Source organism: Mesoplodon bidens (genome assembly GCF_964165515.1).
Source record: "Mesoplodon bidens genome assembly, chromosome: 7".
NCBI lineage: Eukaryota > Metazoa > Chordata > Mammalia > Artiodactyla > Ziphiidae > Mesoplodon > Mesoplodon bidens.
The window spans coordinates 106,642,001-106,669,139 of record NC_138164.1 but is presented as its reverse complement, the minus strand read 5'-3'; the positions used below and the strand labels follow the sequence as shown (position 1 = coordinate 106,669,139).

At 57.7% G+C, this 27,139-nt stretch overlaps 1 protein-coding gene across 3 annotated transcripts in view; it reads left to right on the top strand.

The window, feature by feature from the left end:
• Nucleotides 1-5,519: 5,519 nt before the first annotated feature.
• SYT7 (synaptotagmin 7) overlaps nt 5,520-27,139 on the top strand; it is a gene marked incomplete at its 5' end in the record, with an annotated part of 59,893 nt that continues 38,273 nt past the window's right edge. For all 3 annotated transcript variants that reach the window (XM_081240437.1, XM_081240436.1, XM_081240438.1), the window contains one exon: nt 5,520-5,835. In XM_081240437.1, the coding sequence (XP_081096563.1) occupies nt 5,805-5,835 (31 nt within the window). The remainder of the gene's footprint in view (nt 5,836-27,139) is intronic.

Sequence of the window (27,139 nt, the reverse complement as noted above, 5' to 3'; positions counted from 1 at the left end):
CCCAGCTCGGTGCACCCGCGCCTCCGGCGCCTCCTCCTTCGGGGCGGACGCGGACGCGGACGCCGGACGCCTCCTCTCCCGTACGCGGTAATCCACCAGCTCACGCGGGCTCCGCGGCGCCCCCTCCGCGCACGCGCATCCCCGCCTCGGCCCCCGCCCGGCCCGAGACTCAGCTCCGGGCGCTCCGGGTGGGTCCGTCCAAGTTGACGAGAAGGACAGCCGCGCTGGGGGCGCCCGTCGCGGGGTCTGATGGCCCTGATCCTGATGCCTCGTCCCCCGCCCCCCACGGATTCCGCAGCAGGGGCCCACCCCAAGCGCGCCTTCTGCGCAGCCCTGCAGGAACCGGAGCGCGGAGGGGCGAGTGGCGCCGGCTGTGCTGGGGGCTTGCAGAGCGGGCGAAGGTCTTGAGTCGGTGGGTGCCGGCTCCTGTCCCCTCACACACCGAGACCTGTACCTGAGACTTTTCAAAGCCTCATTTTCCCCTTCTCAGCTTCAGGCTAAGGGATCTTTTACTGGACCCTGGAAACAGGTTAATCGATCCCTTGGGCCGCGTGCCCGTCTATGCAGCCTCAGTAGGGAGGGAAGAAGAGGCGTGTTCTGCCGGAGTCTGGGGGATACTTACTCCGACCCCAGCCTTATCTGGACCGGGTGGGGGCTCCCTGGGAGGGGCGGGGCTTGACTGAACTGGCCCCTCTACCAGCGGGGCTCGGGTCTGGGGTCCAGCCACTGCAGGCAGAGCCGTCTAACGCTGGGTAGCCCCCATTAACTAGGCCACTGCTGGGGGTGGGCGGTGGCGGCTGGAGCTGACAGGCTTGGGTTCAGGGGGAGGTGGCCCCCAAGGGCCAGGGCTTTGAACAAACCACAGAAGGTTTCTGCAGTATCAAAAGAGCTCTTAGTCACTAATCTATGGGGGGGAGGGGAGCCGTTGGTGAAAGAGCCTCTTCTTGGTTCCCATCAGCGGAGGATCAAAAAGCATTTGGTCAGAAAACCTTTAAATACCTTGAAAGGCAGGTGAAGCCTGTTCAGTAGGCTCCAGGAGGTATTGAAATGTTAGTCTGAGCTGCCGGCAAGCTGGCTCCAGCCACAGCGAGTGCTGGGGGAGGGGGCCGCTGAGGCAGGAGGGAGAAATGGTGGGGATAGACCACCAGCCCTCCCCCACCATGACCTAGGAATCACTGTGGGGAGGGTGGGGAGGGCAGAGAACTGGGCTCAGACTGTGAGAGCTGGACGAGACCTTGTAAATCTCTGGGTCAGGGTTTTTTGTTTGTTTGGTGTTTTTTTTTTTGCCAAGCTGCGCTGCACGTGGGATCTTAGTTCCCAGACCAGGGACCCAATCCGTGCCCCCTGCAGTGGGAGCACAGAGTCTTAACCACTGGACTGCCAGGGAAGTTCTGGGTCTGGGATTTTTATCTGGAACCTGTAGGACTCTCTCTCACCCAATTATGGACAGAATGTTGTGTCTGTATTTGAATATGTGTTTTTCTAGGGAACAGAGGTCCATGGAGTTCATTAGATTCCCAGAGGAGTCCAAGGCCAAATTAAGGCTAAAAATCAACATCCTTGTTGTACAGACTGGTAAACTGAGGCTTGGAAGGATGGAATCACTTACCTCAGGTCACTCAGCTTGTAATTGGCAAGCCAAGGTGATTCCACAATGCACCCTGATAAGGGTATCTCACTAGCCCCCATGGCTCTGTCTGTCTCAGGGGCCCAGAGTTGCCTGAAACTGAGGTAGGGGTGTCTCAAAACAGAGGCCTAAGGCCAAGATTCTGACTGAGGGCAGGGCTGTGACCAGCAGGGACTGGCAAGGAGAAAAGGCAATAGCTTTCATCTTTTGGGGTGACGGGGGTTTGAGCTGCTGAGCCAAGCCCTCAAGGGTGTCAGGGTAGCCATGGAGAGAGAGAGAGACTCAGAGCCAGAATCTGGAAGGGGAGGAGCTTACAGGGAGAAAGGATGTGGGTGGGGTTGGGAGTGGGGAAGGGGTTTCTGGCAAGAGAATGTTTCTGGCCCTACGACATGACCCGAGGATGTGGAATGGGGACCCAGGGCTATGAGAGGTCAGTTTGGAGCAGGGTCTTTGGTCCCTGGGGCACTCCCCAGGGAACTAAGAAAAACACCTAGCCCTTGCCTTGCCATCTCCCCAGTGTATTCTCACAGACCCATGTGGTGCAACTATTAGCCCTATTTTATGGATGAGAAAAGTGAGGCCCAAAGGTGTCAAGTAACTGGCCGAGGCCAAACAGCTAGGTAGTGGCAGAGGCAGGATCAGAATTTAAGTCTAGGATTCTTCCCTGGATGCTGTGGGCCAGACCCTGCCTCTTTAGTATCAGGCCTCCAAAGCAGGACCCAGCAGAAGTGTGGGCCCTGGGTAGACCTCTGAGATTCGGGGGTTACTGGGTCTCCACTGTGAGGAGGTGGGCAGAGAGAGGGCTGCAGCTACCTTCTAGGGGTTTGCCGTTGTGTCCTTTCTGGGGAGATAACGTCTGTTAATGTGCTTTTACCTTGTCCAGACTCTTGTCCTCTGTAGATGAGGAAGGGGAAGCCTGGGGCGGGGGTAGCTGCAGGGTTGGGGACAGGGTGGCAGAACAGGTTGCTCCTGGTCTGGCCCATCAGCAGGCTCTGCTGTTGCCCTGCACAGCTGCCTTCTGGCCCATCTCTGAGCCTGCCTCTCCTACATCAAGAGGATGCTGAGCCTGAGTCTCTTGCTACATGGATGGTGGCGAGGAGAGAGGTGTGTTTGTTCTGTCACGTGAGCTGCACAAACAGCTTCCTCAGCGTTTTATTAATAATTCAGCCCATGGCCGAGAAAGCGGGGTAGGGGGGACAGGAGCTGTGGGGAGATAGCAGCACTGGAGACCATGGCAGGTGGAGGCCAGAGGGGAACCCAGGAGCCCTGCCTCCTGCCGTGACCTAGCAACAGAGCCAGGTGGCCTCAGGGGCCCTGTTTAGGAGAGTGCAGGCCTGGCATCTGCTTCTGTGGGACAGAACGTCCCTCCCTGCTTCGCATCCCTCCCAAAGTGGACCCAGGACACCTGGACGCTGAAGACAGCACCAGATCAGAAGCAGGCCTGAGGGGTCCACAGCAAGCACTGTGACAGTCCTTGGAGAACCAGGTGCTGCCAGCATTTCCTGCCACGACATGGAACCCAGGACACAGGGGCCAGCAGCGTCAGAGAATGAGAGTGGGATGGGAAGGGGAGAGGCCAAATCCCCAGGCCCTCATCTGGGAGGGACCAGGCAGAACAGGGGTGATTCACATGCTCTGATCTCCTTTCTCAGAGGACCTGCTCACTCCCCCAGGCTTCATTTCCTGCTTGTGCCAAGCCCTCTGTGAGTGCTCAGAAGACAGGAACTCACAGTTGGCTTGGCTCTCAATGATGCTCCAGCAGGAGAGAATAGCTTTCAAATTCAAGAGAATGTTTCAAGGTTAGACATTTAGAAGAACTTCCCTGACAGGCAAAACATGGGAATGGGGAGTATGTGGTGTCCCTGTTAAGGATAAACTAATGACAGTAAATGGCATTCAAAATCGATCAAGAATAAGGTCTGGGCTCCAAGTACAGAACTTGGTGGCGGGGAGGGATGAACTCTTTGCTCTTCACTAGGGCAGTGAGAGAGGCGGCTGGGGGTGCGAGCAAGAGCAAGGCAAGCCTGGAGACCCTGGAGTCCCAGCCTGTTGGCTTGGTTCTCTGGGGTTTGCCCAAAAGGGGTGTGTGGATAGTGCCTGAATTCTTGGCTGCATGTGGATGAGACTGGCTGCAGGGTGTGTGAAATATAATGGCCCTTGACCAGGGGATGAGGAGCTGAGATTTCTGGCCACTGAGGAATTATGGGCTAGAACCTACAGTTGACTTTTTTCCTTCCCTTTTTAATTAGAACATTCAATCCAAGGAAATCTGTCCTCCACCGGGACAGTCTTGATGGAGGTTTGCTTGGGGGAATTTCCTTGTCTGTTTCTCAACCAGAAGAGCTGTGGGTGGAGGTGAGTGTGTGTGTGTGTGTGTGTGTGTAAGAGGCTCCATGTGAGTTCAAGGCGATGGTTTGTGTGTGTCAGTGTGTTGAGGGAGACTTGAGATGGAGGCTTGCCCCTGTGGATGCTGTGGGAAGGTGGAGGTGTGGCTGGGTGTGAGCTGAGCAGTATAGAGTCTGCTTCTCCAGGTGACAGTAGAAATCCTTGACTCTGGAAAGCCTGGTTCACCTGTGAACTGCATTCTCAGGGGAGGGGAGGGGAGGATGCTGTGGCAGGCCCAGGGCTTTTGCCCTCCTGCTTATTCCCTTCAGTTCAGGGTAGGGGCATGCCCTGTATTGTGTGAGGCTCCAGCGTCAGTATCTCGTGGTATAGGAGGTTTATTTGTGTGCCTGTGTGTGTGTGTGTGAGGAGGGGGTGTACCTGAAACCACCAGTGGTTCAGTTCCAGGCTTTTTTTTTTTTTTTTTCTCCTGGGGTACACGGGCCTCTCACTGTTGTGGCCTCTCCCGTTGCGGAGCACAGGCTCCGGACACGCAGGCTCAGCGGCCATGGCTCACAGGCCTAGCTGCTCCACGGCGTGTGGGATCTTCCCAGACCAGCGCACGAACCCGTGTCCCCTGCATCGGCAGGCGGACTCTCAACCACTTGGCCACCAGGGAAGCCCCCAGTTCCAGACTTTTAAAAGCCCTGGGATATGGGCCCCTTCTCCTCCCTGCCCCAGAATCAAACAGTTCCAGTTCTGTAGAGAAAGGAGAATTAGGGTTCACCTGATTTGGACTGTGCTGAGCTTACAGAGGGACAGAGAGGGCCAAGTGAGCCCCAGGGTTGGAAGGGGAAGGAGGCCTTTCCTTCTTACCCCGTGAAGTGCTGGGGTCAAGGAAAAGGAGGGGGGCACTGGAGGAGTGGAGCGAGAGAAGCAGGGGCAGAGGCTGAAAGGTCTGTTTTCTTCTATTGTGCGGCTGGGTTAAGTGGGGAGGGTCACTAGGCCTAGTCCCTCATAGAGGGTGGAGCTCCTAGACTCCAGCTGTGCGCAAGCTCTGGTGATGGCCAGAGTGGTGGACCCAGGCTCAGCGCTGGCAAAAATCCACTCCTGGTTTTTATACACGCCAGCTCCCCTTCCCGGGACGCCGCGCTGTCGAGTCCGGAGCTGACGCCCTGCAGCCGCCACCGAGCGGAAAACCCGGAGTGGATCTCCACGCCTTTTGGAACGGAGTCAAAGGGCACCTCGGAGGAGGTGGCCGGCTCCGCCGCCCTGCGGGGTTCGAAGCCGCTGCCATCAGGGGCGCACCGGCGTGGTGGGTCTATCAGTGCGGCGGGACCCGCAGGCCCAAAGAGCCCAGCCGATGGGCTCTGTGCCCTCCCTGCAGGGGCTGCGGGCGGGGCGCGGGGCGGCGGTGGTGCCCTCGGGGCGGCGGCGGGCGCGGGCTGCAGTGCGGCGCGCGGCCGGCAGCGGGCAGCAGGCGGTGGCAGAGGCGCTCGGCAGCGGGCGGGCGGCGCCGGCGGTGCCCCGGGCGCGCTCACACACGAGCTCACACACACATACACACGGCCTCGTACACACTCACACACGCTCCGGCGCGCACACGCGGCGCGCAGGCCGGAGGGAGGAGGCTCGGCGCGGCTCGGCGGCGGCTGCAGCGTGCTCGGCGGGCGGGCGGGAGGGCTGGCGGGCGGCCCCCGCTCCCCGGCTCGGCGGCTCTGTGCAGCCCGCGCGGCCCCCGCCCTCGGACCCGCCCCCGGGGGTCGCCCGGCCCCATGCCCTGCAGCGGCGGCGGAGCAACGCGCGGCCACGGGCGGCTCTGAAGAGCCCGGAGGGAGCCGGCGACGAGGGGACCATGTACCGGGACCCGGAGGCGGCCAGCCCAGGTAAGCGAGGCCCCGCGCGGGCTGGGGCGCCCCGAACCGGCGAGCAGGACGGCGGCAGCGCCGGGAGCCGTCTCGGAGCCCCAGCCCGGGGCTGCTGTCCGCCGGAGCCGCACGGACTCCCCCACCCAGGGTCACCCCACACCGGGGGCGCGGGCTTGAGCGGCAGCAGCTCGGACCCCGACCCCCCGCAGTCCGGGCACTGCCAAGCTTGATGCCGGGCGCCGGCTTTGCAGTGTCCCCACAAGGACCTCCCCCCCACCCCCAGCAGCCCAAGGACAACGTGTGTGGCGGAGCGAGGAGCCGCTGCCCCCGCAGTGCCCTCAGAGGCACCCCCGGGTCCCCAGCACCAGTGCCTCCCGGGTGCCAGTGCTAGGGGACCCCAGAACAAGGATCCCGGGCAGCTTTCGGCCAAGGTTGTGGGCACCGGGAAGCAGAGTGACATCGGCGGTGCCAACTGTGAATTGAGAGGGTGCCAAGGGGCAAGTGGGAATCTGGTGCAGCAGCAGGGGAGGGGGGCTTCTAGGGGGTGGTGAGCCACAGGAGCGTTGAGGAGGGAGGGAGGGAGGGGTACCTGAAGGGAAAGAGAGCACAGATTGGTGAGAATAGGGGTACCAGGGGAATGTTCTCCTGGGCTTGGGGAGGGGGGAAGCAAAGAACCCCAAACTCACTCCAGTCCTGTCAGGGTTGGCAGGGGGAGAGGCCGTGCTCCTTTGCATTTCTCCTGAGCCCAAGCCGGGGAGTGGCCTGGGAGCCCACGTCTGCCTGGCATCCTGGAAGCCAAGCCAAGGAATCTTTCCACCTTCCTCGGGAAATTGCTCTGCCATTTCCTCCTTGGCTCCGGACGCCTCCTCACACAGCGCCCACCTGTAGGCAGGTCCCCTGCAGCTCCTGCCCAGTCTCAATCTCAGCTCCCACCTGGGGTGCCCCACCCCTGACCCAGCACCCGCAATCTGCCAGTTCTGGCAGCAGGGTCTCTGCTTCTGGGTTTCTGGGTTTCTTTCTGATGCTGAAAGCACGACACCTCAGCCTGAGGACTTGCTCCCGGACGAAGAGCCTCTAGGCTTACTCCTGCTAACCTCTGGGGGTTGGGCGTCCTGGGGGAAGGGATAGCTCGAAGGCCCTCCACAGAAGGGGCCTAGATCTAGCCCCAAGGCTTTTGAGGGCAGTCCAGTGGGCGCCGGCTTTGTCCACTGTTGCCCCAGCCCCACAGCTGCTCTTTCCCTCTAGGGGCAGCCTCAGCCTGTCACTGCCTCCATTCTTACCCTCATCAAGTCATGGCAGCCCGAGCCCACTGAGGAGGACCTCCTGGGTGCCAGGCATTGCACTCATTCAGCGCTTGCGTGTATGGGTGAAAGAGACTCAGTCTCCCTCTCTGGAACCTCATGCCCATCTATGAATGTCCTCTAGGTAATGGCAGAAGGGACATTGCCTTTGGAGACCCCTCCCTTCCTCTCTCTGGACCCAGGTCACCTACCCTGGCATCTTTCCCCAAGAGACTGACAGCTTCCAGCACTTGGACCAAAGACAGAGGTGTTCTCTTGCTTGGATCACCCTCTCAGAAGCCAACAGCTTAGTTCAGAGACCAGCTCCAGGGTATGAAGATGGAAGGGGGGATGCAGTGAGGACACTCCCCTCCCCCTGCGCTGCCAGGCTGGCAGCCTCCCCTTTCCTGTTAGGCCAGTGACCTGGGGCCCTGCCCTCGTCCCCTCTCCCTCCCTCCGTTTTCCTCCCACGCCTGGGCACCATGACATCACCACTCCTCCAAGCACCTCTGCCCTCTCCATGGAGGCCAACTTGATGTGCTTGGCATCATCTGGGCAAAGGGCCTGGAACCCAGCGCTGCCCCTGGTGTGCTGGTGGCCCCCAGACTTTTCCCTCTCCCCCTTGAATGGGCCTTGCTCTCGGCTGGAGACCTGTCTTGCCCACTCTGGTTGCAGGACCCACTAGTCCTGTGGCAGGGGCAATTCTGACCGGGAAACAGACCAGCCTTACGTTTACTTCTCTCTGATGTGGACAGTGGGCTGGATGGGGTCAGACATAGGCTGGAGAGGGCAGAATTTGCTTTTGATCCTAGTCCCCTGGGGATCTCTGAGGGGCCAGGGGGTTGGGGGCCTCAATCTGGCCTCTGTGCCCCCTGGCATCCCTGCCCACCTCCTATAATCCCTACAGCTCCAAGCCAGACTTCCCACCACCACCCCTCCACCCCAGCTCACCCCAGTCTCCCCAGACCCTGCTCCCCCAGGCAGGGTATGTGTCCCCCAAGGCAGGCACCAGGTGGGAGTAAGATATGCAAATTAATTCTCGTGTGATTCAGGCCCATCCGTCTGGTCCCCCCAGGGCCAGTACCATTTACATCCTCATCCCCTCATCCCACTGCCTGGAACACCTGTGGCCCAATCTTTAAAAAAAAATCTTAATCTCCTGTCCTCTTGTCCCAGGATGGTTCCAGAAGGTCCCTGTGTACCCCCTCCTTCAGCCCATGCGCTCTGCAAGTCCCCACAGGGCTCAGCCTGCTGCTAAGACCCTTATCCTGACAGGGGACAGGAGCAGTTCCCTCCCCTTGTGGGCCCCTAGCCTCCAGGCAATTCTCTTCCTGATCTTTTGTGGCTGAAGCAAGGGACTGTGGGGAAAAGCCACAGCCCAGTGAAGAACGAAGACCCGCCCCCCGCCCTTGCTTCTGCTCCAAACTCTGCCTCGCCTCCCCCCAGCCATGCCTGCAATCCCCCCTCTGTCCCCTCCAATAGACATGCGGCCCTCTCCCGGCCCTCCGCCTCCATCCTCTGTCCATCCCAAAGCTGGCCTGGCCAGGCCTCCCTGTGTCCCTGTCCCCCGGCAGGGCAGGGCCTCGGCAGGCCCGCAGGGGTCAGTGTTGCAGTGGGCAGGCAGGACGGCAGCAGGGAGAGAGGGAGGGAGAGGTGACCTTGCGGGTGAGCAAGGCCAGAGAGGCAAAGTCTGGGCTGGTGCAGCAGCTCTGGGAGAGGGCTCAGGTCCTGAGGACTGCCAGCCCTGCCCCCAGCCCTCTATGAACTTGTCCTTGGGGATAGCAGTGCTTGAAGTCTTCTCTGTCTGTCCCACCTGTTAGTGGGCTCTGCCCCCTACAGCAACTCTTCCAGGCAGGTCATTCCTAGGGAGTGTGGGGGACCCTCTGCATGGGCCAGGGGGCCTTGGCACATAGAGTCTTCTCTCTCAAGGCAGGAGGATCCACACGATTGTCCAGGCCAACCCTCCACCCACTGGGCACAAGTTAGGGACAGAGGCTGTTGGGTGGCGCGTGGCGCAGGAACGGGGGCTGAAAGGGCAGATCAGCGGTGTACGCTGTGAGGGCCATCAAGTTTAGGGACAGGGACTGGCGTGTGGGACTGTCCAAGGAGACCTGACGGACCATTTCACTGACAAACCCTCCCCCCACCCCCAGCTACCCCATCTGCACCGGCCCAGACCTCCCTGGCCTGCCTCCTGGGCTTGACTCACAGTCTGGGACTGAAGATCAAGTGACCCCCAGTGGGCCATGGCTGTGAGGGGGACTTGGGACAGAATAGGTCCAAAATGCAGGGCTGGACGTATGACTTCTGCAGGGTTTGGGTCAGGGTAGCCAGTGCCCCCAAGCTGTAGCATTTCCAGGGAGACAAGACTGCCCCCTGCCCCTCGGCCTTGGATCGTGCTGTTCAGTGGCCTTGTGGGGACAGCTTGACCGATAGGCTGGGTGCTCAGGACTGGGGGATGGTGGAGAGGGAGAGAGCCTCAAAGCGCCTCCTGGTCGGGGAAGAGGGGCTAGAGCAGGCTGGACTGGGGTGGGAACCCACAGGCCAGCAGGTGACAGGTGAGGGGCAGCTGGAAGGCAGAGGAACAGGTGGGTGTCAGGCGAACAAAGACAGGCCCCGGACAGCTGGGCCCTGCCCCTGGCTGACCCCAAGCTCAGGCCCAAGGGGCGCTGCAGGCCACATAGAGTGACGGTGGAGGACTGTCCCCTTTTTACCCCCTCCAGCCCTGCCTGAGGCACCGGCAGAGGAGGAGCGTGTGGGCCCCCCCTTCCCACTCCTCCTTTCCCCACCCGCACTCCCCGCCCACCCACCCCCATTCTCTCAGGGGCTTTGAATCTTTATTGAATCTGATGGACGGTTCTCAATAACTGCTTCGCACAGGGGAGTGAGGCTGGGACCAGCAGGGAGAGGAGCGGTAAGGGGGGCCTCGTGGTGTGGGGGGGGGCCTCGGGGGGGGGCGTGCGGGAGGCCCAGTCCTGAGCAGAGGACTCTTGGCTGGAAGAGCAGCTGGCTGCCCAGGCTCCTCGGAGGCACGGAGGCATCTCAGGTGGGCGCGGGCAGCCCTGCGTGGAGCCGGCGCCCTGTCCCCTGGGCAGTGCCGGGCAGGTGGCACATGCCGCCGGTAAGGTCAGCGCTCTCTGTTGGAGCTGTCACTGGTCTGGCCAGGTGCCAGAGCCAGCCTGTGCCAGGCCAGCCCGGGTGCCCACCTGCCTTGCCAGGGGACCCCAGCCAGTGGTGCCGGGTGGACCTTGCCAGTTCCATGGATGTGGATGTCCCTGACCTTCCGGGCAGCAGGGGCAGCCTTGCTGGGCCCTGTCCAACTTGTGTCTGGAGGGCAGGACTTCGGTCTCACCCAGCAGAATTCCCCAGGGGTTGGAATGGAGTTGGCAGGCAGCATGGGACCTGTGGAAGGGGCTGGACGGCGCCCAGAGCCTGTGCCTGGAACTCTGGACCCAGATGGTCAGAAAGTGGGCTGGCACGTTGGGCCTGCCCTGGGGGACTCGGCAGCTTCTGCCTGGAGGAGCCCCTTGGAAGAGGTGTGTCGCCTGTGAGGCTGGGCTGGGAGCCCACCGGTATGGTGAGCTGGGACATTTGGGGAGTTGACACGTCCGAGGGATTGAGTGTGTGGGGCTGCAGCACCCAGGGAGCGGGAGGGCGGGGCCGGTGCACAGAAGCGCTGCGCTGCGTGTGCACCTGTGTGTGCGCGGGTGACACCTGGACGACCGTAATCGCTGTGCTCGTCTGAGCTCCGTGCCCGCTGTAAACAGCAGCTAATGAGTGGATTTGTAGCGAGGTGCGTCGAGGTGCCCGGGGAGCTGTGACGGAAAGCGTTGGGGGAGGGCAGCTCCCCTGGCCCTGTACCCAGCCAGGCGGGGCCTGTGCCCTCCAGGGGCCCTGCCTGCCCCCTGCCACACCCTCCCACCTGCCAGCTTGGCCACCTCCGAGGGTTCCATCTGCTGGGAGCAGGGCCTCACCTGGCTGTGTGGCATGCACGGGCGTGGATGGGGGGGTGGGGGGTGGAGCTTTGGCCTGTACAGATACAGGCATGTCCACGATAGCGTGTGGGTCTGTCTGTGTGTGTGTGTGTGTGTGTGTGTACGTATGTGCCCCTTCCCAGAGCCCTAAGAGAACTGCCCACCCAACCCCAATCTTGGTAGTGGCCCTCCTTCTTCGATGCCCTTCCTGGAGTGCAGGAAGTTGGAGTTCTCCAGCTGGCTCGGGGAGAAAAGGGGGTGACCCTTTCTGCCCATCGGAGGAGGCAGGCGGGAGAGGTCTGAGCCCCAGCTGGGAGTTGCTGGTTGCATCAGAGAAAGGGGAGAACTTTGGGCCTAGAGAACCCCAAAACCCCAGCCCCGTGGTTCTAGAGCCCTCAGGAGCCCCCAAAATGAAAGAGGTGGGGTGCCAAGGGATCCGTCCTAGCAGGTCCATCTCACAGTGCTAGCTGGCGAAGCGAGCACCCTGCCTGCAGCCAGGCGGGGTGGTGGGTGTGGGAGGCCCCGAGGGGTGCCTGCTTGAGGCCCTCCACGAGGGGAGCAGAGGACAGAGCTGTGTGGCGAATGTGTCCAATTAAATTACTTCAAACCCTACCGTGGCAGATGCTCCCGGCGGGGCCCTGGGATCCGTCTCATTACCACGGGGTGGTGTCAGTGGGGCCAGAGAGTGGTGGCCAGATCAACCAGTGGCACGGCAGGCCCTCTCCTGCTCTGCCCAGCCTGGGCCTGCCGTGAAACCCTCGCGCACTCGCTCACTCCAGCCTGTCTCAGGCTCCTCAGGTCCACCGGGTCCAGATATCGGGGCTCCCTGTACACATCCTTGCCATCCCAACCCCAGTCCCTGGCAGCCCAAGGGCCCCTCTGAGCCCTCACTTTCTTTCTCCAGGAAAATGGGGGTCCCCTGCTTTATAGGGGGTTCAGCCTAAGGAAGCCGCTCTTAGGTCACCCAGCATACCCTGTTCCCTCCCCTGATAATAACAATAGGACAATAATAGCAAGTTCTTATTTGTGGAGCGTGCAGTATGTGCTGTGCACTTTACGTCCGCGAGGCAGGGGATGGCTTGCTTAAGCTAGGTCTGTGGGGTCAAACAGCTTCTGGCGGAGACATTTGCGGCTGTGTCCCTGAAGCAAGTTACTCACCACCCTGGCCTCAGTTTCCTCCTCTGTTAAATGGGTATGATGATGGTTCTTACCTCCCATGGGGTTGGAGGATGAGATAAGGCAGAAAACATCTTTAGCAGAAAGCCCTGCACATAGTAAACACTCAGTCAACGGCAGCTGTTATCAACATCACCCTGCACCGAGTGATTGATGTGTGGGATGAGGGTTCCGGAAGCTCTGAGGAGGATAGGCCTGCCTCAGCCCTGGTGGAGGAGGCCTGGGGAGGGCTTCACTGAGGCAGAGTCTGTCAGTTACCATCAAAACAGCAAAGATGTGTGGAGCGTTCCATAGGTGCCACGACGTACGTTAGCTCGTCCATCCTCAGACCACTCTGGGACGGGGGCACTTGCAGTTAGAAGTTGATTTGGGATTCCAGCCACACCACCAGACCCAGGAGCATGAGCGTTGGGTCCGGGGCTTTGGGTCTTGGAGGAAGAATAAGAGCTTGCCATGTGAGTAGGCAGGGAGGAGGCATTCTGCGTGGTGGGGACAGCACATGCAATGGCCCGGAGGTGTGACAGGTCTTGGCCAGTCGAGGCAGCAGTGAGTGTCTGAGCGTGGGGGGTGGGAAGGGAGTCCTTTAAATAGCAGGAGTTGAGGGTTGGGAGAGGTGGGCTGGGCCAGATTATGAAGGTCCTGGCATTCTGAAATAGGAAAGCTGGACTTTATTTATTTTTTTAATTAGGGCAATGGTGGGCCATGGATGGCTTTCAAGCATATCTCTATAAAGAACTTTAACTCGGTGGCAGTGTGGAGGGTGGGAAGCCTGGAGACAGGCCCATATCTGGAGCTGGAGGCCCAGCCATTAACATATCTTTTCCCACCTCTGCCCAGACCCTCCTCAGTCCCTCACCTGCACAAGGCTGTGTCCAAAGCACCCATACCAGGTGGTCTGGGACCCTGGCCTTCGAAAGCTTGTGGTGGGTAATGGGCAGTCAAGGGGACAGCCTGGCGCAGGTGGGCACAGATTTTCCCTCCCCACCGGGGGCTTACCTAGGGGGCTGGGGTATCAGAGAAAGCCTCCCAGGGAGAAATGTAGAGCCAAGGTGGACAGGCCCAGGGCCCAGCGAACGCGGTTAAGGTTCCTGAGAATCGCTCTGCACCCGCTGCCCCCACCGTGGGCATCAGGGCCCAGCCCTGGAGGAGCCACACAACTCAAGTTCCAGCTGCCAGGCCTGAGCTCCAGAGCCCCGCCAGAGCCAACCTGTCTCCACAGCAACTAGGCAGGCCGCCCCCCTCCCTGTGCCCACGGCCCCTGGCACAGGGGCCCTTTCACAGCAGGGCCTGGGTACATCTTCCCACTTCCCTAGGGGGCCACCCCAGAGCAAACGCTCTCACACCCAGGCACTGGCAGCATGCAAGCATGTTGGCATTTGGGTCCATGTGCACATGTGATGTGTATGTGTGCCCTGCAGCAGGAAGCAGGGGGGTGGGGATGGTCTACGTTTTCTAACCACCTTAGCTGGGGATTTATTCCCCTGCGGGAGAGGGTCCAGCAGGCACCAAAGAGCCAGGCTGAACTATGGGCTCCTGCCTCAGGGATCACGGTAAGGAAGGCAGCCCAGAGAAGAAATAGTTAGGAGGATTTGCCGGTAAGGGAAAGCAGCAAAGGAGAATCTCTTAGTGCCTGGTGGGTCCACAGAGCGTCTTGTTCTTCACCTACATGTTTCATTTAATCTTCACAGCAGTCCCTCAGGGAGATATCATTACCACTGTCGTACAGATAAGGAAACTGAGGCCCAGAGAGGTGGCGTGTCTCACCAGGTCACTCAGTAGAGCGGGGATGAGATTGCAAGTCAGCTTCACTCCCAAACCTAGGTCTTAACCACTGGGCGACACTGTCCTGTGCCTCCCTTATCCCACTAGGATCTGAGCCAGCCTGTCTCTCGGCCCATCACTTGGAAGGGAGGGCTGGGCATCAGTATTGGCCCCAGCACCTGCTTTAGCGCTCGGTGTCCCCTAAAGCTTTGTTCTCAGGTCCCTGGAGTGGGGCGGAGCCTCCTTCCCACCCTGTCTCCTCTCCCTCTCTCCAGGCCCCATGGAAGGATCCTCTCACTCAAGGGGAGGCACCCCTTACTCCCTGCTTGGCACCTGCCAGCCCTGGAGGAGCCTGATGAATCGGCTGTGTGTGTACCCCCCGCACACAGAACCCCATTCCTCCCTCTCCAGCCCCCGCCTGGTTAGGGAGGTGTGAAGGGAGCGATTTCACAGCCTGTCAGCTGAGGCCTAAAAATACCCAGAACTCTTGAGATGCTTGGGCAGAGAGAGGAGAGAGCAGGGACCAGGGATGGGGTTGTAGGGGGTGCGATGGTAACTTGGGCAGAGAAGCCCTCTCGGCACCACAGTCCTGCTCGGGAGCGATGGGCAGAGCCACTGTCCCCTGGTCCCCCGTCTGGCTCCATATCTGGCAATGCAAAGGGGAGCTGGCATCTCTAGGGTCTTGAGAGCTCAGCTCTGGCACTCAGACCTAAGGGAGGGCTTAGTCTCAGACAGGAACCGTGGACCTCGGGCCCCCAGAGCCTCCGATCGATGCCTCTTTCTCCCTCTCCACCCCCAGGTTGGCTGGCATCTCTGGGCTGTGGGAGCCAGGCTGGGCGTGTGCCTGCTTCCTTCCTGGAGAAGGTGCCCGCTTCTGTTAGGGGAGAGGTGTGAGGAAGGCAGCGTGGATGGGGGTGCCGGCAGGTGCGGGATGTGACGTGCGAGCCACCCAGGCACTGGAGTGGGGCAGAGGAGAAGGGGTGTGGCGGCCCACATCACTACCACATGGCCATGTGCTGCAGCCTGGCACACGGCTTCCACGAGTCAGCCCAGAAAAGGGGGCCGTCCGTGTGTATGCGAGCATGTGGGCCTGCCGGAGCTGGCCTGTTCTTGTAGACATGGATGGCCGTGTGTGGCTATTCCAGACAGAAACTGGGTGGAAGCACAGGAGCGGGCGTGGAAGCATGAGCAAACACATGTCGTGTCATGCAGACACATGATGGTGTGTGTGCTTCCCATGTGGAAATATGATGGCATGTGTGCCTGTGCAGAGGGACATAGGCAGATTTCTCTGGGGCACCAAGCAGGGGCTGAGAGAGTCATTAGGGAAACAATGCAGAGTAGCAGCCAGAGCAGGGGCTCTGCATCAAAAGCAATGGGGTGCGAATCCCAGATGGGCCACGTATTGATTAGCTTTGTGGCCTTGGGCAAGTTACTTAACCTTTCATTGCCTCATTTCCCCAATGGAGACAATAATAGCTCCTACTTCAGAGGGCTGCTGGGAGGGTTCACTGAGTTAATGTCCATACACTGCCTGGAACCGTGCCTGTCACAGAGTTAGCACAGTGCATACTAGCTCTTGTTATCTGGTCCTACCTTCTGATGATGTAGGTGGGAGCACCAGGCCAGAGAGGGCCAATGACATGCCCAAGGTCACACAGTATGTTAGTGGCAGAGCCAGGACTAGAACCCAGACTCCAGCACCTTAAGACAGGGCTTGTTCAAGTCGGAGACCTCCTTTGGGCCACAAGAAGCCTCCACAACACAGAACTGTAACCCCATTGGCATTTGGGGCCTAGATTCTGCCAGGGCTGGGCTGGGATCTTGGGAACTCTGGGATCTGAGCTGGGGTAGAGAGGTCCTCAAAGCAGTGGCCAGCCGCCTGAGTTAGAACCAGGCCACTGGTTAGTCTGCGGACTTTGCCAATTACTCAACCCTCCTGAGTCTCAGTTTCCTCCCTATAATAGAATAACAGTAATACATACTCTATAGGGTTATCGTGGGGATTAAATGAGATCTGCGTGTAATGTCTTAAGTGGTGAGAACACTGTACCTAGTAAGGGCTCAATAATGTTAGCTGCAGTTGTAACCCTTGCAGAACCCTCCCACCCAGTGCTCCATAAATGGTGACTTCCTTTGCTTCCCTTCCAGCCCCTGGCCACCCTCACTCCCTTCTGCCTGCCACCCCACGCTCCACAGAGCTTAGACTGATCAGGGGCTGACTTGCTGGCGACCAAGACCTGTGTTGTCTCCTGTTATTGGCTTTGCCCAGGAGGGAACAGGACCCACCACTGCAGCTTAGCCCCTGATCCCTTTTCACCTGGCCTCATCACTCACTGGCTCTATGACCTTGGACAAGCACTCTTCCCTCTCTGGGCCTTGATCCTCCCCCTGTAAAGTGGAGGGGCTGGACCACACGGCCCCAGAGCCCCTTGGTCATGTGGTTTTGTGACCCAGGAGGGTCCTGGCTTAGCCTGCTGGAGGGGGTGGCGGGGTGGCAGGTTGGCAGGAAGGAAAGTCTGCTGGCTGCCTTGGGTGAGTGGAGCATCTGGGGCCTGAGCCGGCTGGTGGCCTGCCATCATGCCCGCCTACACCTGTGGCTGCGTAGGAGGGCGTGCAGGCCCGACTGGCTGGGCACTGACATTGGGGGGGGCTCAAGGACAATGATGTAGAGAGGGCCCTTCCTGGGGCCCTGAGAGCCGCCACTCCAGTTGTCCTCCCCCGCTCGCCTCCCCTTCTCCCCAGGGATTTCCTTTAGCAATTCCTCCTTCTTCTCTCCTTCCCCTTTCTGGAGGCTCCCAGTATCCCCCCGCCTCTACCTCTTCCACTTCTGTAATCTTGACCATTTTCCAGGGTGCCTTCTTTCCTCCCTCTGCAGAAGGGAGATCTCTCCCTCCTCTTCTGTCTTCCTGCTTCCTGAGATGCCTCCTTTTTCTTCCCTGTGACGTGTCCCCGGTTCTCTGGATCCTCCCGGCTCCCCCTGCTGCTCCTGAGCCTAGGTCTCTCTCTTACTCTGCGTGGCACGTCTAGGCTCCTTCCAGCTTGTTGTCCCCTGGCTCTCTTCCACTTCAGAGTCCCTCCCCCCTCAGCATCCCCACCTCCCTTCTTCCCATTCCTTGGAGCCTCTTACTCCACCACCAGTCCCCCTGCCCTCATAAGTTTCCTGGCCTCCTTCAAACGATGGGGCCGATCCAGGCAGTTTCTGTGGCTGGTGCTGCTACCTAGTACCTCAAGACCCCCCCACCCCTGTGAGTTAAGTAAAGAGGTCAGCCCAGGGCCCAGGGACTGTCAATCTTGCCTCCTAATTAGCAGGAAGTAATTGCCTGGAAAAAAATTTCATTTAGAATGAGACTTGGAGACTCCAAGTTAGAGCTGAGCCAACAGATGGCCCCTAGAGAGCAGGAGAAGGGAAGCAGCTCAGGTCAGGGCCTCAGGAAGCCTGACCTGAGATGAAAGCCCTTAAGACCCACTTTCTGGCTTGCCTGCAGGACCCCAGCCTTGAAGAAGTGGCGAGAGAGAGCACTGGGCTGGGAGTCCCACCATCTTCATCTGACTTCTGGCTCCACTGCTCATTGTGTGACTTGGGACAAAACTTACTCCTTTGAGTCTTAGTTTTTTCTCTCCTGTAAAATCAAAGGAGGGCCTCAGTGCCATGAGGGCTGATTTGGACAGTGGCTATGAAAGCAATTTGCAGGCTTCAAAGTGCTGTGGGAGTGTGAGGTGCTACTGTCTTCCTCCATGTGGCTCTCAGCTGAGACGTGAGGATCGTGGAGTGGTGGGGTAGTCCTGGAAACACCTAAGTGGCACTGAGGCTTCCCGAAGAACATGGAAGGACGGTGAGGTAGACCCAGCTGAGCTGCAAGATTAAGGGCAGACAGATGTGGTTTCCCATGCCAGTCTCAACACTTGCACCACCCTGAGTGGTCGCCTCACCTCTCTGAGCTCCACTTTCCCGATCTGTACGATGCTGATCATGATGCTTTCCTGGGAGAGGGAGGTTTGGTAAGGCTAAATGAGATAATGTTCGCAGAGCTTTTAGCACAGTGCTTGGCCTACAGTATGTGCTCAATATTTGATATTAGCTATATCTACTGTAATTAAAGGATATTATCTTTACTCCATGCCTGGATCCAGAGAAGCTGATTTGGGGTGTTCTTCAGGTGGTTTTGTTTTGCTGTTTGTTTTTAGAAGAGGGGAATTTCTACACCCAGTGAGGCTAACCAAGCAGATCTGCTTCTCAAAGTGCCCCTACCCGTGGGGTGGGGTGGGAGGAGAGGAGTGGGCTGCAGCTGTGGGCTTCTCCCCCAACCCACACTTCTTCCTAGGCAAGAGCTGTGGGCAAGTTTCTTATGTGGGTGGGCGTGAGGTAGAGAGCCTCTGCCCCAGTGGAGGGGTATTACAGGTCTGTGTGTTCATCTCGTTAGGACTGGCCCAGCAGCGGGAGAAAAGGTTGGGTTTGTTTAAACAGGTCTACCACACCCACCTTGGAGGAGGGAACAGGACGTTCCACCTGGTAGGGTCCAGCAATGTGGTTTGAGTCTTTGCCTTGAATGGGGTAGCATGGCACCCCAGGGTGCCTGGAAAACAGTCAGACAGCCTGGAGCTTTTGGGTGTTGGGCAGCACTGCAAGCTCAGAGCTCCAGATTGCCCCGGGAGTGGGGAGGGGGCGGCGTCTGCCGCTCCTTCCCCACACGCCCAGCGCCACCGCTGGGGACCGTCTGTGTTCCTGCTCTGAGCGCAGTACCCGCGCCAGCCGCCAGGAGGCAGTGCGGCGGGGTCCCCTGAGGGAATGGGGTGCGACATTTACATTAGCGGGGAAACTCTTCTTGTCTGGAGTAGGGCTGCTGACTGGGGTTCTTGGTATATGCGGACCTCATCCAAGAAAGGGGGCTCTTGAGGTCGGGCTGCTCACTGCTGTGGCTTCAACTTCGGACTTATCAGGGAGTGATTAGCAGAGTAAGGTAGGACCGCTACGCTGCCGTCCTGAAAAAGGTTCTGGTTTCCTGAATTGCGCTCGCCCGGGGCAATGCACGGGGTGGCCTGGAGGAGGGGGCAGCCTCGGGACTGAGTTTCTGTTTCAGCACCAAGGACAGAGGCCGTGGGCCGATCGTTGTTTCAGCACCGCGGACGGAGTTCAGAGCAGCGGGCTCTGTGGATCCATCCAAATATTTGTGGTGCAAACAATACCCCCAGAATATGGAAGAATGGCACCTCGAAGAGGGAGTGTCAGACACCTTATATTCTAACGAGGAGGCTTGGGGCCAGGCAGTTGAGTTAGTTGACTAAGGTCACACAGCCACAGTGACAGTGGGTGGCAGAACTGGGTTCAGATCCACAGTGGTCTCTCTCCATCCATCTCTCCCACACCTAGATTCCCACTGGTGATATCCCTCCTTCCTGACCATCTCTGAGAGCAGCTTCACATTATGTTGCATCCCCGAGAGCCCTTGAGCTGGTGAAGATTAAGTGGACCCCCTCCGCCACCAAAAGCTCAAGTCAAGAATCTGAATCCCAGGATAGAAGATTCCTAGACCCTGTGGCTTTCATGGCTCCAAGCTTCAGGTGGGAGGGCGTCAGGGCAGGACAGGTGCCCTGTCCTGTAAGGAAGCCTATGACTTGGGGAGGCAGTGTTGAGTCATCAGCATGAGGAACTCTTAAGTGCTCTGAGATCCCCAGATAAAATACAGCACACCGTTCCAACCCCAGCTTCTTTGCAGCCGTGTATTATTAATAACATTAAGATGCTGATTTAGGCCAAGGCACAACAGTGCATTATTCATAAGAGTAACTAGTGGTCAAGGCCTGCACTGAATCATCACATGTCCCTGATTCTGCCGCCGCTCCGCACTCCTGCTGGAGAGACCCTCCAGCTGAGCTCCTCCTTTTCCTGGGGTCCTGTTGCCCTGACAGACATGATCGTTTCCATGGCTGCCCAGACAGCTCATCAGCTTTGGGATCAGGGTGGGTGGCATGTTCCGGGCTAACTTCTGGCTGGACACCCTTCAGTCTGGGCTCCCTGCTCAGAGCTGGCACCTGGCCCTGTCTGTCCTGAATGGCTTTGACCCTGATGACTTCCATACTCAGCAGCTCTGTGGGGTCTACAGATGGCCTATTACCCCCGCACCCCCTCTTTTGAGGCTGAAGACTGAAGCCAGATGCACCAGGCTTTCCTAAGCCAGGAATTGTGGGAGTTTTGGCGGGGGGTGGCTATGGTGAAAGGAGGGGCTCACCAGGCAGAAGATGCCCCCATCACCTCCATTAAATATGACGATGGGGCTTCCCTGGTGGCGCAGTGGTTGACAGTCCACCTGCCGATGCAGGGGACACGGGTTCGTGCCCCGGTCCGGGAAGATCCCACATGCCGCGGAGCGGCTGGGCCCGTGAGCCATGGCCACTGAGCCTGCGCGTCCGGAGCCTGTGCTCCGCAATGGGAGAGGCCACAACAGTGAGAGGCCTGTGTACCGCAAAAAAAAAAAAAAAAAAAAAAAAAAAAAGACAATGGATTTAAAACCCTCGGTAGGCTCTGGAGCACTTTGTAAACTGTTCTGCACTGAACAAACCTGAGCCATTATTACCAAGGCCACGCTCTCTGCTGGAAGAGGTAGAGAAGGTGTGGATGAGGCCCTCGTAGCTCACCAGGCCCCGCTCCCTGATGAGGAGTCGGAGTGCTTGTGGATCCTGACATGTCCCCGTCCAATTTCTTGCTGGAACGGCTCCTGGCCCATCCGGATAATCCTTCATTCGCTGTTTACTCACTTGGCATCTCCTCTGAATTCTAAACCGTCTGCATCCAGGCGGCCTCTGCGGCCCCTGCCAGCACCCTCTCCCTAGCTCACTCACACATTATCTGTTTTTATTACAGTCAAGGTTGAGGAGGCTTGCTCTCACTAAGCCCCTATTTTCAGCTACTTGTAACTTTCCGAAACAATTCCCCTCAGGCCTCCTGTTTGCCAGCCTTGTTCCCGCCCCAGGTAAGGCCAACACTGCTTTCGAGGCCTGGAGCTTTGCCCGGCTGTCTGGGGTTCAGAGTTTAGCTCATTGGTTTTCTGTTGCTTTCTCCCACACTCTGCCTTTTTCTGGCTTTCTTGTGCGTGTTGGGTTGAGAAGAGGAAGGGAGGTGGGATAGGCACCAGAAATGTTCCCTGCCCATGTGCCCAAATAGCCCCGGGGCTGGTAGGCTCTGCCCTTGCCCTCCCACCTTCCCCCATTTCCATCTGCTCTCCGTGCACGTGGAGGGGTGCTTCCTGTGGAAACCTGTGACTCCAGCTTTCGCTGTTTTCCACCTCGAACGTCATCCTGCAGCCACCGAAGGATGGTTGGGGGAGGCGCTGGGGCATGATGCACTGTCGTGCAGAATCAAGTGGGAGGAGGCAGGACCAGGATGGGAATGTGATCCGCAGCATCACTGCTTTGTCTCTGGAATAGTGGTTGCACCCTAGTCCGCACCAGAGACACGGCCCTGGGAAAGTCCTCAGGTACCCCACCCGCCTCTTCTTCCTGCTCCTGCCCGGCCCCAGGCACCCAACCCCCAACCTGTTCTGAGACTTTGAGAACATCTGAGCATCTGTCTAATGAGGCTGCTTTACTGAGGCCAAGGGCTGGGGCGGTGGAGGTGGGAAGGAGCCGTGGCAAAGGTGTGTGGGTAAGAGGGGTCGCTAAAGTGCTTGGGGAAGTTCGTGGGGAAGTGGAAGCCCTTTCCCTGGCTGCGTTTTGTTTTGTCTTCACTCTATTGCTTTCTTCCCTTCCGTCTATCCTCAGAGCAACTTATTTTAAGGCTTAGCTTCTATGGGGCACAGAGTTGAGGTCTTCCAGACTCCAGGCTCAATCCTAGCTTTGTCTCTCTTCTGCTGTGTGGGAAAGTGTTGACCCCTTCCGAGCCTCAGTTTCCTTCTTTGTAAAATGAGGATAAGAGGATTTACCTTCAGAGGGTGCTAAGGACTGAACGTGATTCAGTGCTGAGCATACATTAGTTACTATGACTAAAGGCACTTGGTGAGGAAAGCAAGGGCCTGGGATCTGAGGAGGACTCCAGGACGTTAGGAGGGTGTGGGGGTGATGGGACAACTTTGGACGGGCTAGATGTGGGGAGTGTGTGTGTCACCATCTGAGAGTGTCAGAGCAAGTGAATTCTGGGGAAAAGAGCCTATGTGCCCAGATTTCCAGCATGTCCGATGGCTCCTCTATATCGTGTCCTGGACTATGGGCTGTCGGAGACATCGAGCAATGAGGAGAACCTCTTGGCCCTGCTTGGAGGACAGGCCTACTCCCAAGAAAAGGAGGCTGGACAGAAGGCAGTTCATTCAAGTTTGGAGACTGCTGTGAACGCTTGTCATCAGGGAGGGCTTCCTGGAGGAGGAAGGCTCACGTGGACCTTGAATAATTTCATGCATTTGTTTAGCACATATTTATCCAGCCTCTCCTATGTACCAGACCTTGGGCTACAGAGGTGAGTGATCTGGGGGGTCTTAGCCCTCCAAGTGTTCCCAGTGGGGGAAAGACATACAAAATGTTAATTATTCATCCACAGTGATGAATTGTCATAGTTACAGGGGCAACAGAAAGGAATGTGGGAGGCAATGAAGACCATCTTTGTCTAGGGATCTTGAGAATAGAAAGAAGAGAATAGAAGGGAGGGCATTCCAGGCAGAGGGAAGAGCTTATGTGAAGTCTCAAGTGTGAAAGAGGCTGGCCTTCTTGAAGGAAGGAGGGAAGTGGGGTGCGGCTGGGTCATGCAGTGTAGCATGTTACAGAGTGCGTCACGTGCTTCAGCTCAGAGGGGGACAGCCACAGCAGGGTCAAGGACAAGTTCAAGTTGCCTTAATTCTCCACACCTGTTTTTTCCTCTGTGAAATGGGGATAATAATGGTAAAGGTTGCGGAGATCACATGAGATGGTGCCTGTAGACTTCCCGGCACGGTGTCTGCCACAAAAGGCACGTGCTCAATGAGTGTTAGCTATTATTTGATCCTGACAACACCCCAGCAGGGCAGGTCAGGGGTTCTTATCATCATTTGAAGGTAAAACACTGAGGCCCAGAATGGGACTCACCCTGGGTCACTGGCCAGGGGCAGAGTTGGGTCTTGAACCCAAGTCATTTGCAAGTCTGCTGCCTGTCCCACTGCTCTGCGCCAGAGGACAGATGTGCATGGGGAGAGAATTCCAGGCCAGAGGAAGTGCATGAACATTTAGACCTCGTGGACAGCAGAGTGGTCTAGGCATCTGTTCGTGACCGTGACCGTGACCGTGACCGTGACCGTGGGTGTGTGTGCATGTTTGTGTGTGAGTGTGAGCATGGGTGTCCATTCAAGGGGTGAGTCAGCATGGCGTGTGTGTGTGTGTGCACGCGCGCACGTGTGTTTATACGCGGAAGGCGGGCATAGGCGTCTGTGCCAAGGGTGAGTCTCCGTGGCTCATGTATGTGTATGTGAGCCATGGGTGTCCATGTCTCTGGCCTGTAGGTGTGCACCTACTCCCCCCTCCCCTCCTGTTCCACCCTGGGCAGCTGGTGAGCTTGCCCTCAGAAGTCCATTCCCTCTCCGGCAGCTCCTCAGGGCATCTTAGCAGCCAGCGGCCCTGTTTGATTCTGTTCATCTATAAATCATGGCTTGCTGAGGAGATGAGAAGGAGTTGGGAGTGGGGGCAGAGCCCTCGCAAGGGACGGGGTCAGGTCTGCAGTTCACACCTGAAGCCCAGCCTGGCTTCCAACTGTTGCTCACCTTCACCCCCCAGCCCCATGCCTCAGCCCTCCCCATTCCTTGCCATAGGTGTTCACTGATGCTTGCTCTTGGTTAAGCCCTGGGCCAGGTCCTGGGGTAGGGATCAGGGGTGCACAAGATGGAATAAGACGTGACCCCTGGCTTCCGCTATACTGTGGGGAAAACTAAATGTGTATTCAGTATTTCATTCAACACATTGAGGGCCAACTCCATGCCTCAGATGTCTCTAATGCTATTATCTAATGCTACGATAATAGCTAGCATTTACTGCCTACTTATTCCGTGTCAGGCACTGTGCTAAGTGCATTCTTTGTGCTAATTCCTTTAAATCTCACAGTAGTGCTATGGGGCCTGTACTATCCCTGTTTCCAGATGGGGAAACCAAGGCACACAGAGATGAGGTCACACAGCTTGGAAGAATAAGAATCCGAATTGCCTGACAGTCTGGCTCCAGAGCCCTGGCACTTAGTCACTGCACCTTAAAAGAAGGGTGCAGGCACAGTGTGATGGGAGCTCTGTGAAATTAATTCCCACTGGGGAGATTATGGAAGGCTTCCTGGAGGAGGTGCTTTTCATCTGGGTCTAGAAAAATCAGGACTTGTCAGTCAAAGATGGGCATGGGGGAGGACCAGAAGGGATCCTGGTGTGTGTGTGTGTGTGTGTGTGTGTGTGTGTGTGTGTGTTTAAAAGAGAGAGGCTCTCAAACTCTTGTCACTGCAGCCCGTCCCATCTCTTCTATCCCATCTTGTTTGGGTGACAAGTGAGAAAACATATGCAAGCACTGGGCATTCAACAAATATTTACTGAGCACCTCCTGTGGGTTTGCCTGTCACAGAGGTTATCAGAATGAACAAAGCAGATACAGCCCCTACCTTCATAGTCTGGTACACAGTAGGCACTTAATAAATGGTAGCCTCTATTACTATCATTCCTAGAGGCTTGGGATTCCTCCTCACTCATTCATTCCACAAGCATTTATTGAGCACCTACTATATGCCTGGCTCTGTCCTTGGTGCTGGGAAGACAGCGGTGAACACGAGATTGAGCCCTGCCCTCATGGAGTTGATGCTCTAGAAGGGAAGGCTGTGTGTGGGCATCTTGTCCACCTTCAAAAGGGGGCCACCTCCTCAAGCACACAGGTTTTATTTACCCTGAGAGCTCCCAGTGGGGTGGCCTGGTCAGAACCATGGGCTATGCCCACAGCACCTGGCAAAGCCCACAGGACTCTACTGGATTGTCATTAATCCTGGGCTCTAATCGGTTGACATGGCCACCAAAGGCCTGGGCAGCGGGGCAGGGACATGCCTGAGTTTACATCTCACGTCCAGGCACCCCTGGGACTGGACCCCAGAGGCCTAGCTCTCCTTGTTCCTGGCTCACCCAGCCTCCCAGGTCTCCCCATATCATCTGTCTGCCCTTGTCCGTGTCTCATCCCTGGGACCCAGATGTCTCCTCTGCCCAAGGATAGGTCGTGGAACTCAGCTCTGTCAAAGGCTGACTAGGGCTGCAATATTTTCTTTCCCCAAATGTTAATACTGCTGACGCTAAGGGGACTTGAAACCATGTATGTCATCCGAGGAAGGGTTAGAAGGGCCGGGGACAGCTTTGCCTGGAGAAGGCTGGAAGGGGACATGAGAGCTGTCAGCAAGGATTTGGAGGCCTGTCAGGTGGCAGCGGGAGCCGGCTTGTTCCCAGCAGCTCCAGAGGACAAGCTTAGGACCTTGGGGGGGAAGTTCCAGGGAGACAGACAGGGAGACAGATTGTGTCTCAGCTCAAGACACAGCAGCCCTAGCTACCAATGCCCATTTGTGGAGGGTCTGCATCCTGCAGAAGCAGCTTCCTGCCCCTGACAGGGCTGCCCAGGGCGTTGGCTCATTGACGAGGCCTGACTTCCAAGGTCCCTTGCAGCCCGAGACACAGTGACTCCGTGTTCTGGGAATGGTTTCACCCTGGCTGGCAGGCAAGAACAGGCTTGCCTCCCTTGACGGCAATATCGCGTGCAGGCCGAGGACATCGTGTCACTTTTGTTCACAGCATCGATGCAATTTGCACTGGCAAGCAGTTGTTTTACCCTGGATTCAAGGGCTGTCCAAGGGTTGCTTGGGGTGGGGGGCAGGGAATCTTTGGGGGAGGGGGCAGTGGCTGGAAGATGACAGCATGCATTCATGCTGCATCTTCCCAGCCTGGTCTTCGCCATTTCACTCAATAATACTCCGTAGGGTTCCTAGGGTCACTGATCCAGGAGGGTTCAACTTTCCTTAGTAACACATCCCTTTCCTCAAATGGAACTTTCTGTGGAAGCCCAAGATGTGAAACAGGGAAACCATGCTGCTTTGGTTGAACAGGGCTTGAGGGGACACAGCCCCATTTACTCAGCATCCATCTCTGTGGCCCCTGAGAAATTCCTGGGAACCCTAGGTGTTCCAAAGAACATACCTGGAAAACCACTGACCACTCACCTCTGCAGTGGGTGTGATGTCAAGACAAAGAATGTAGACTGTGAGTCAGACTGCCTGGGTTTGAGCCCTGGCTGCACCGCCTACTAGCTGAATGACCTTGGGCAAAGTACTTGAGCCCTCCGTACCTCAGTTTCCCCATCTTACAGATGGGGACAATCTTAATGCTCACCTCAGTTATTGTTGTGAAGATGAATTTGTTGCTGCATGTGGAACACCTAGAACACCTGCTCATCAGAGTGAGGAAGGATCAGCTCTCCACACATGAAGGCACTTGATTCCAAGAGGTCGAGTGCCTTGCTCGTGGCCACACAGCTGGTTAGTGGCCAGAATAAGGCCTCAGCCTCATTCTCCTAGACTCCAAGCCCAGTGCTCATTCTCCATGCCCACAGAATACTAATTGCTTAAGATGGGCATTCCCTGGGTCTCTGGGGACCATTCAGAGGGACCCCTGGCTTTTGGGATTGACAGCCTCTGTCCTCAGGGGCTGTCCAGCCTAGAGCAGGGGTTGAAGAGCAGTTTTTGATAAGGATCTTGTCTGGCAAAGAGAGGAAGAGGCTCCAGGGAGGGAATTCCTTGGAGAATTGCACCATGGCCAGAGATGTGTGGGGGAGGGTGCATGCAGAAAGGGCACGAGGGCAGAGGAATCACCTGGACTCTGACCTCCTGCCACAGCTCCCAGCTCCTGAGCTCACTAACTCCCCCTCTGATCCTGCCCCTCCCCTGCTCAAAAACCCTCCATGGCTCCTACGGCCTGCACCCACAGGAAGCCCCTCGGCCTGGAAGACAAAGAAAGCCCCTCGCCATCAGGCCCTACTCTCATTCCCAGCCTGGTCTTTGCCACTTCACTCCCCATAACCTAGTCCAGCTCCTCAAGCCACACGCCTGACCCTTCTTCCCCTCTCATGCCTTTGCTCTCGCCGTTCCCTTGCCCAGACTGTCCTACCCTTGCCTCACAT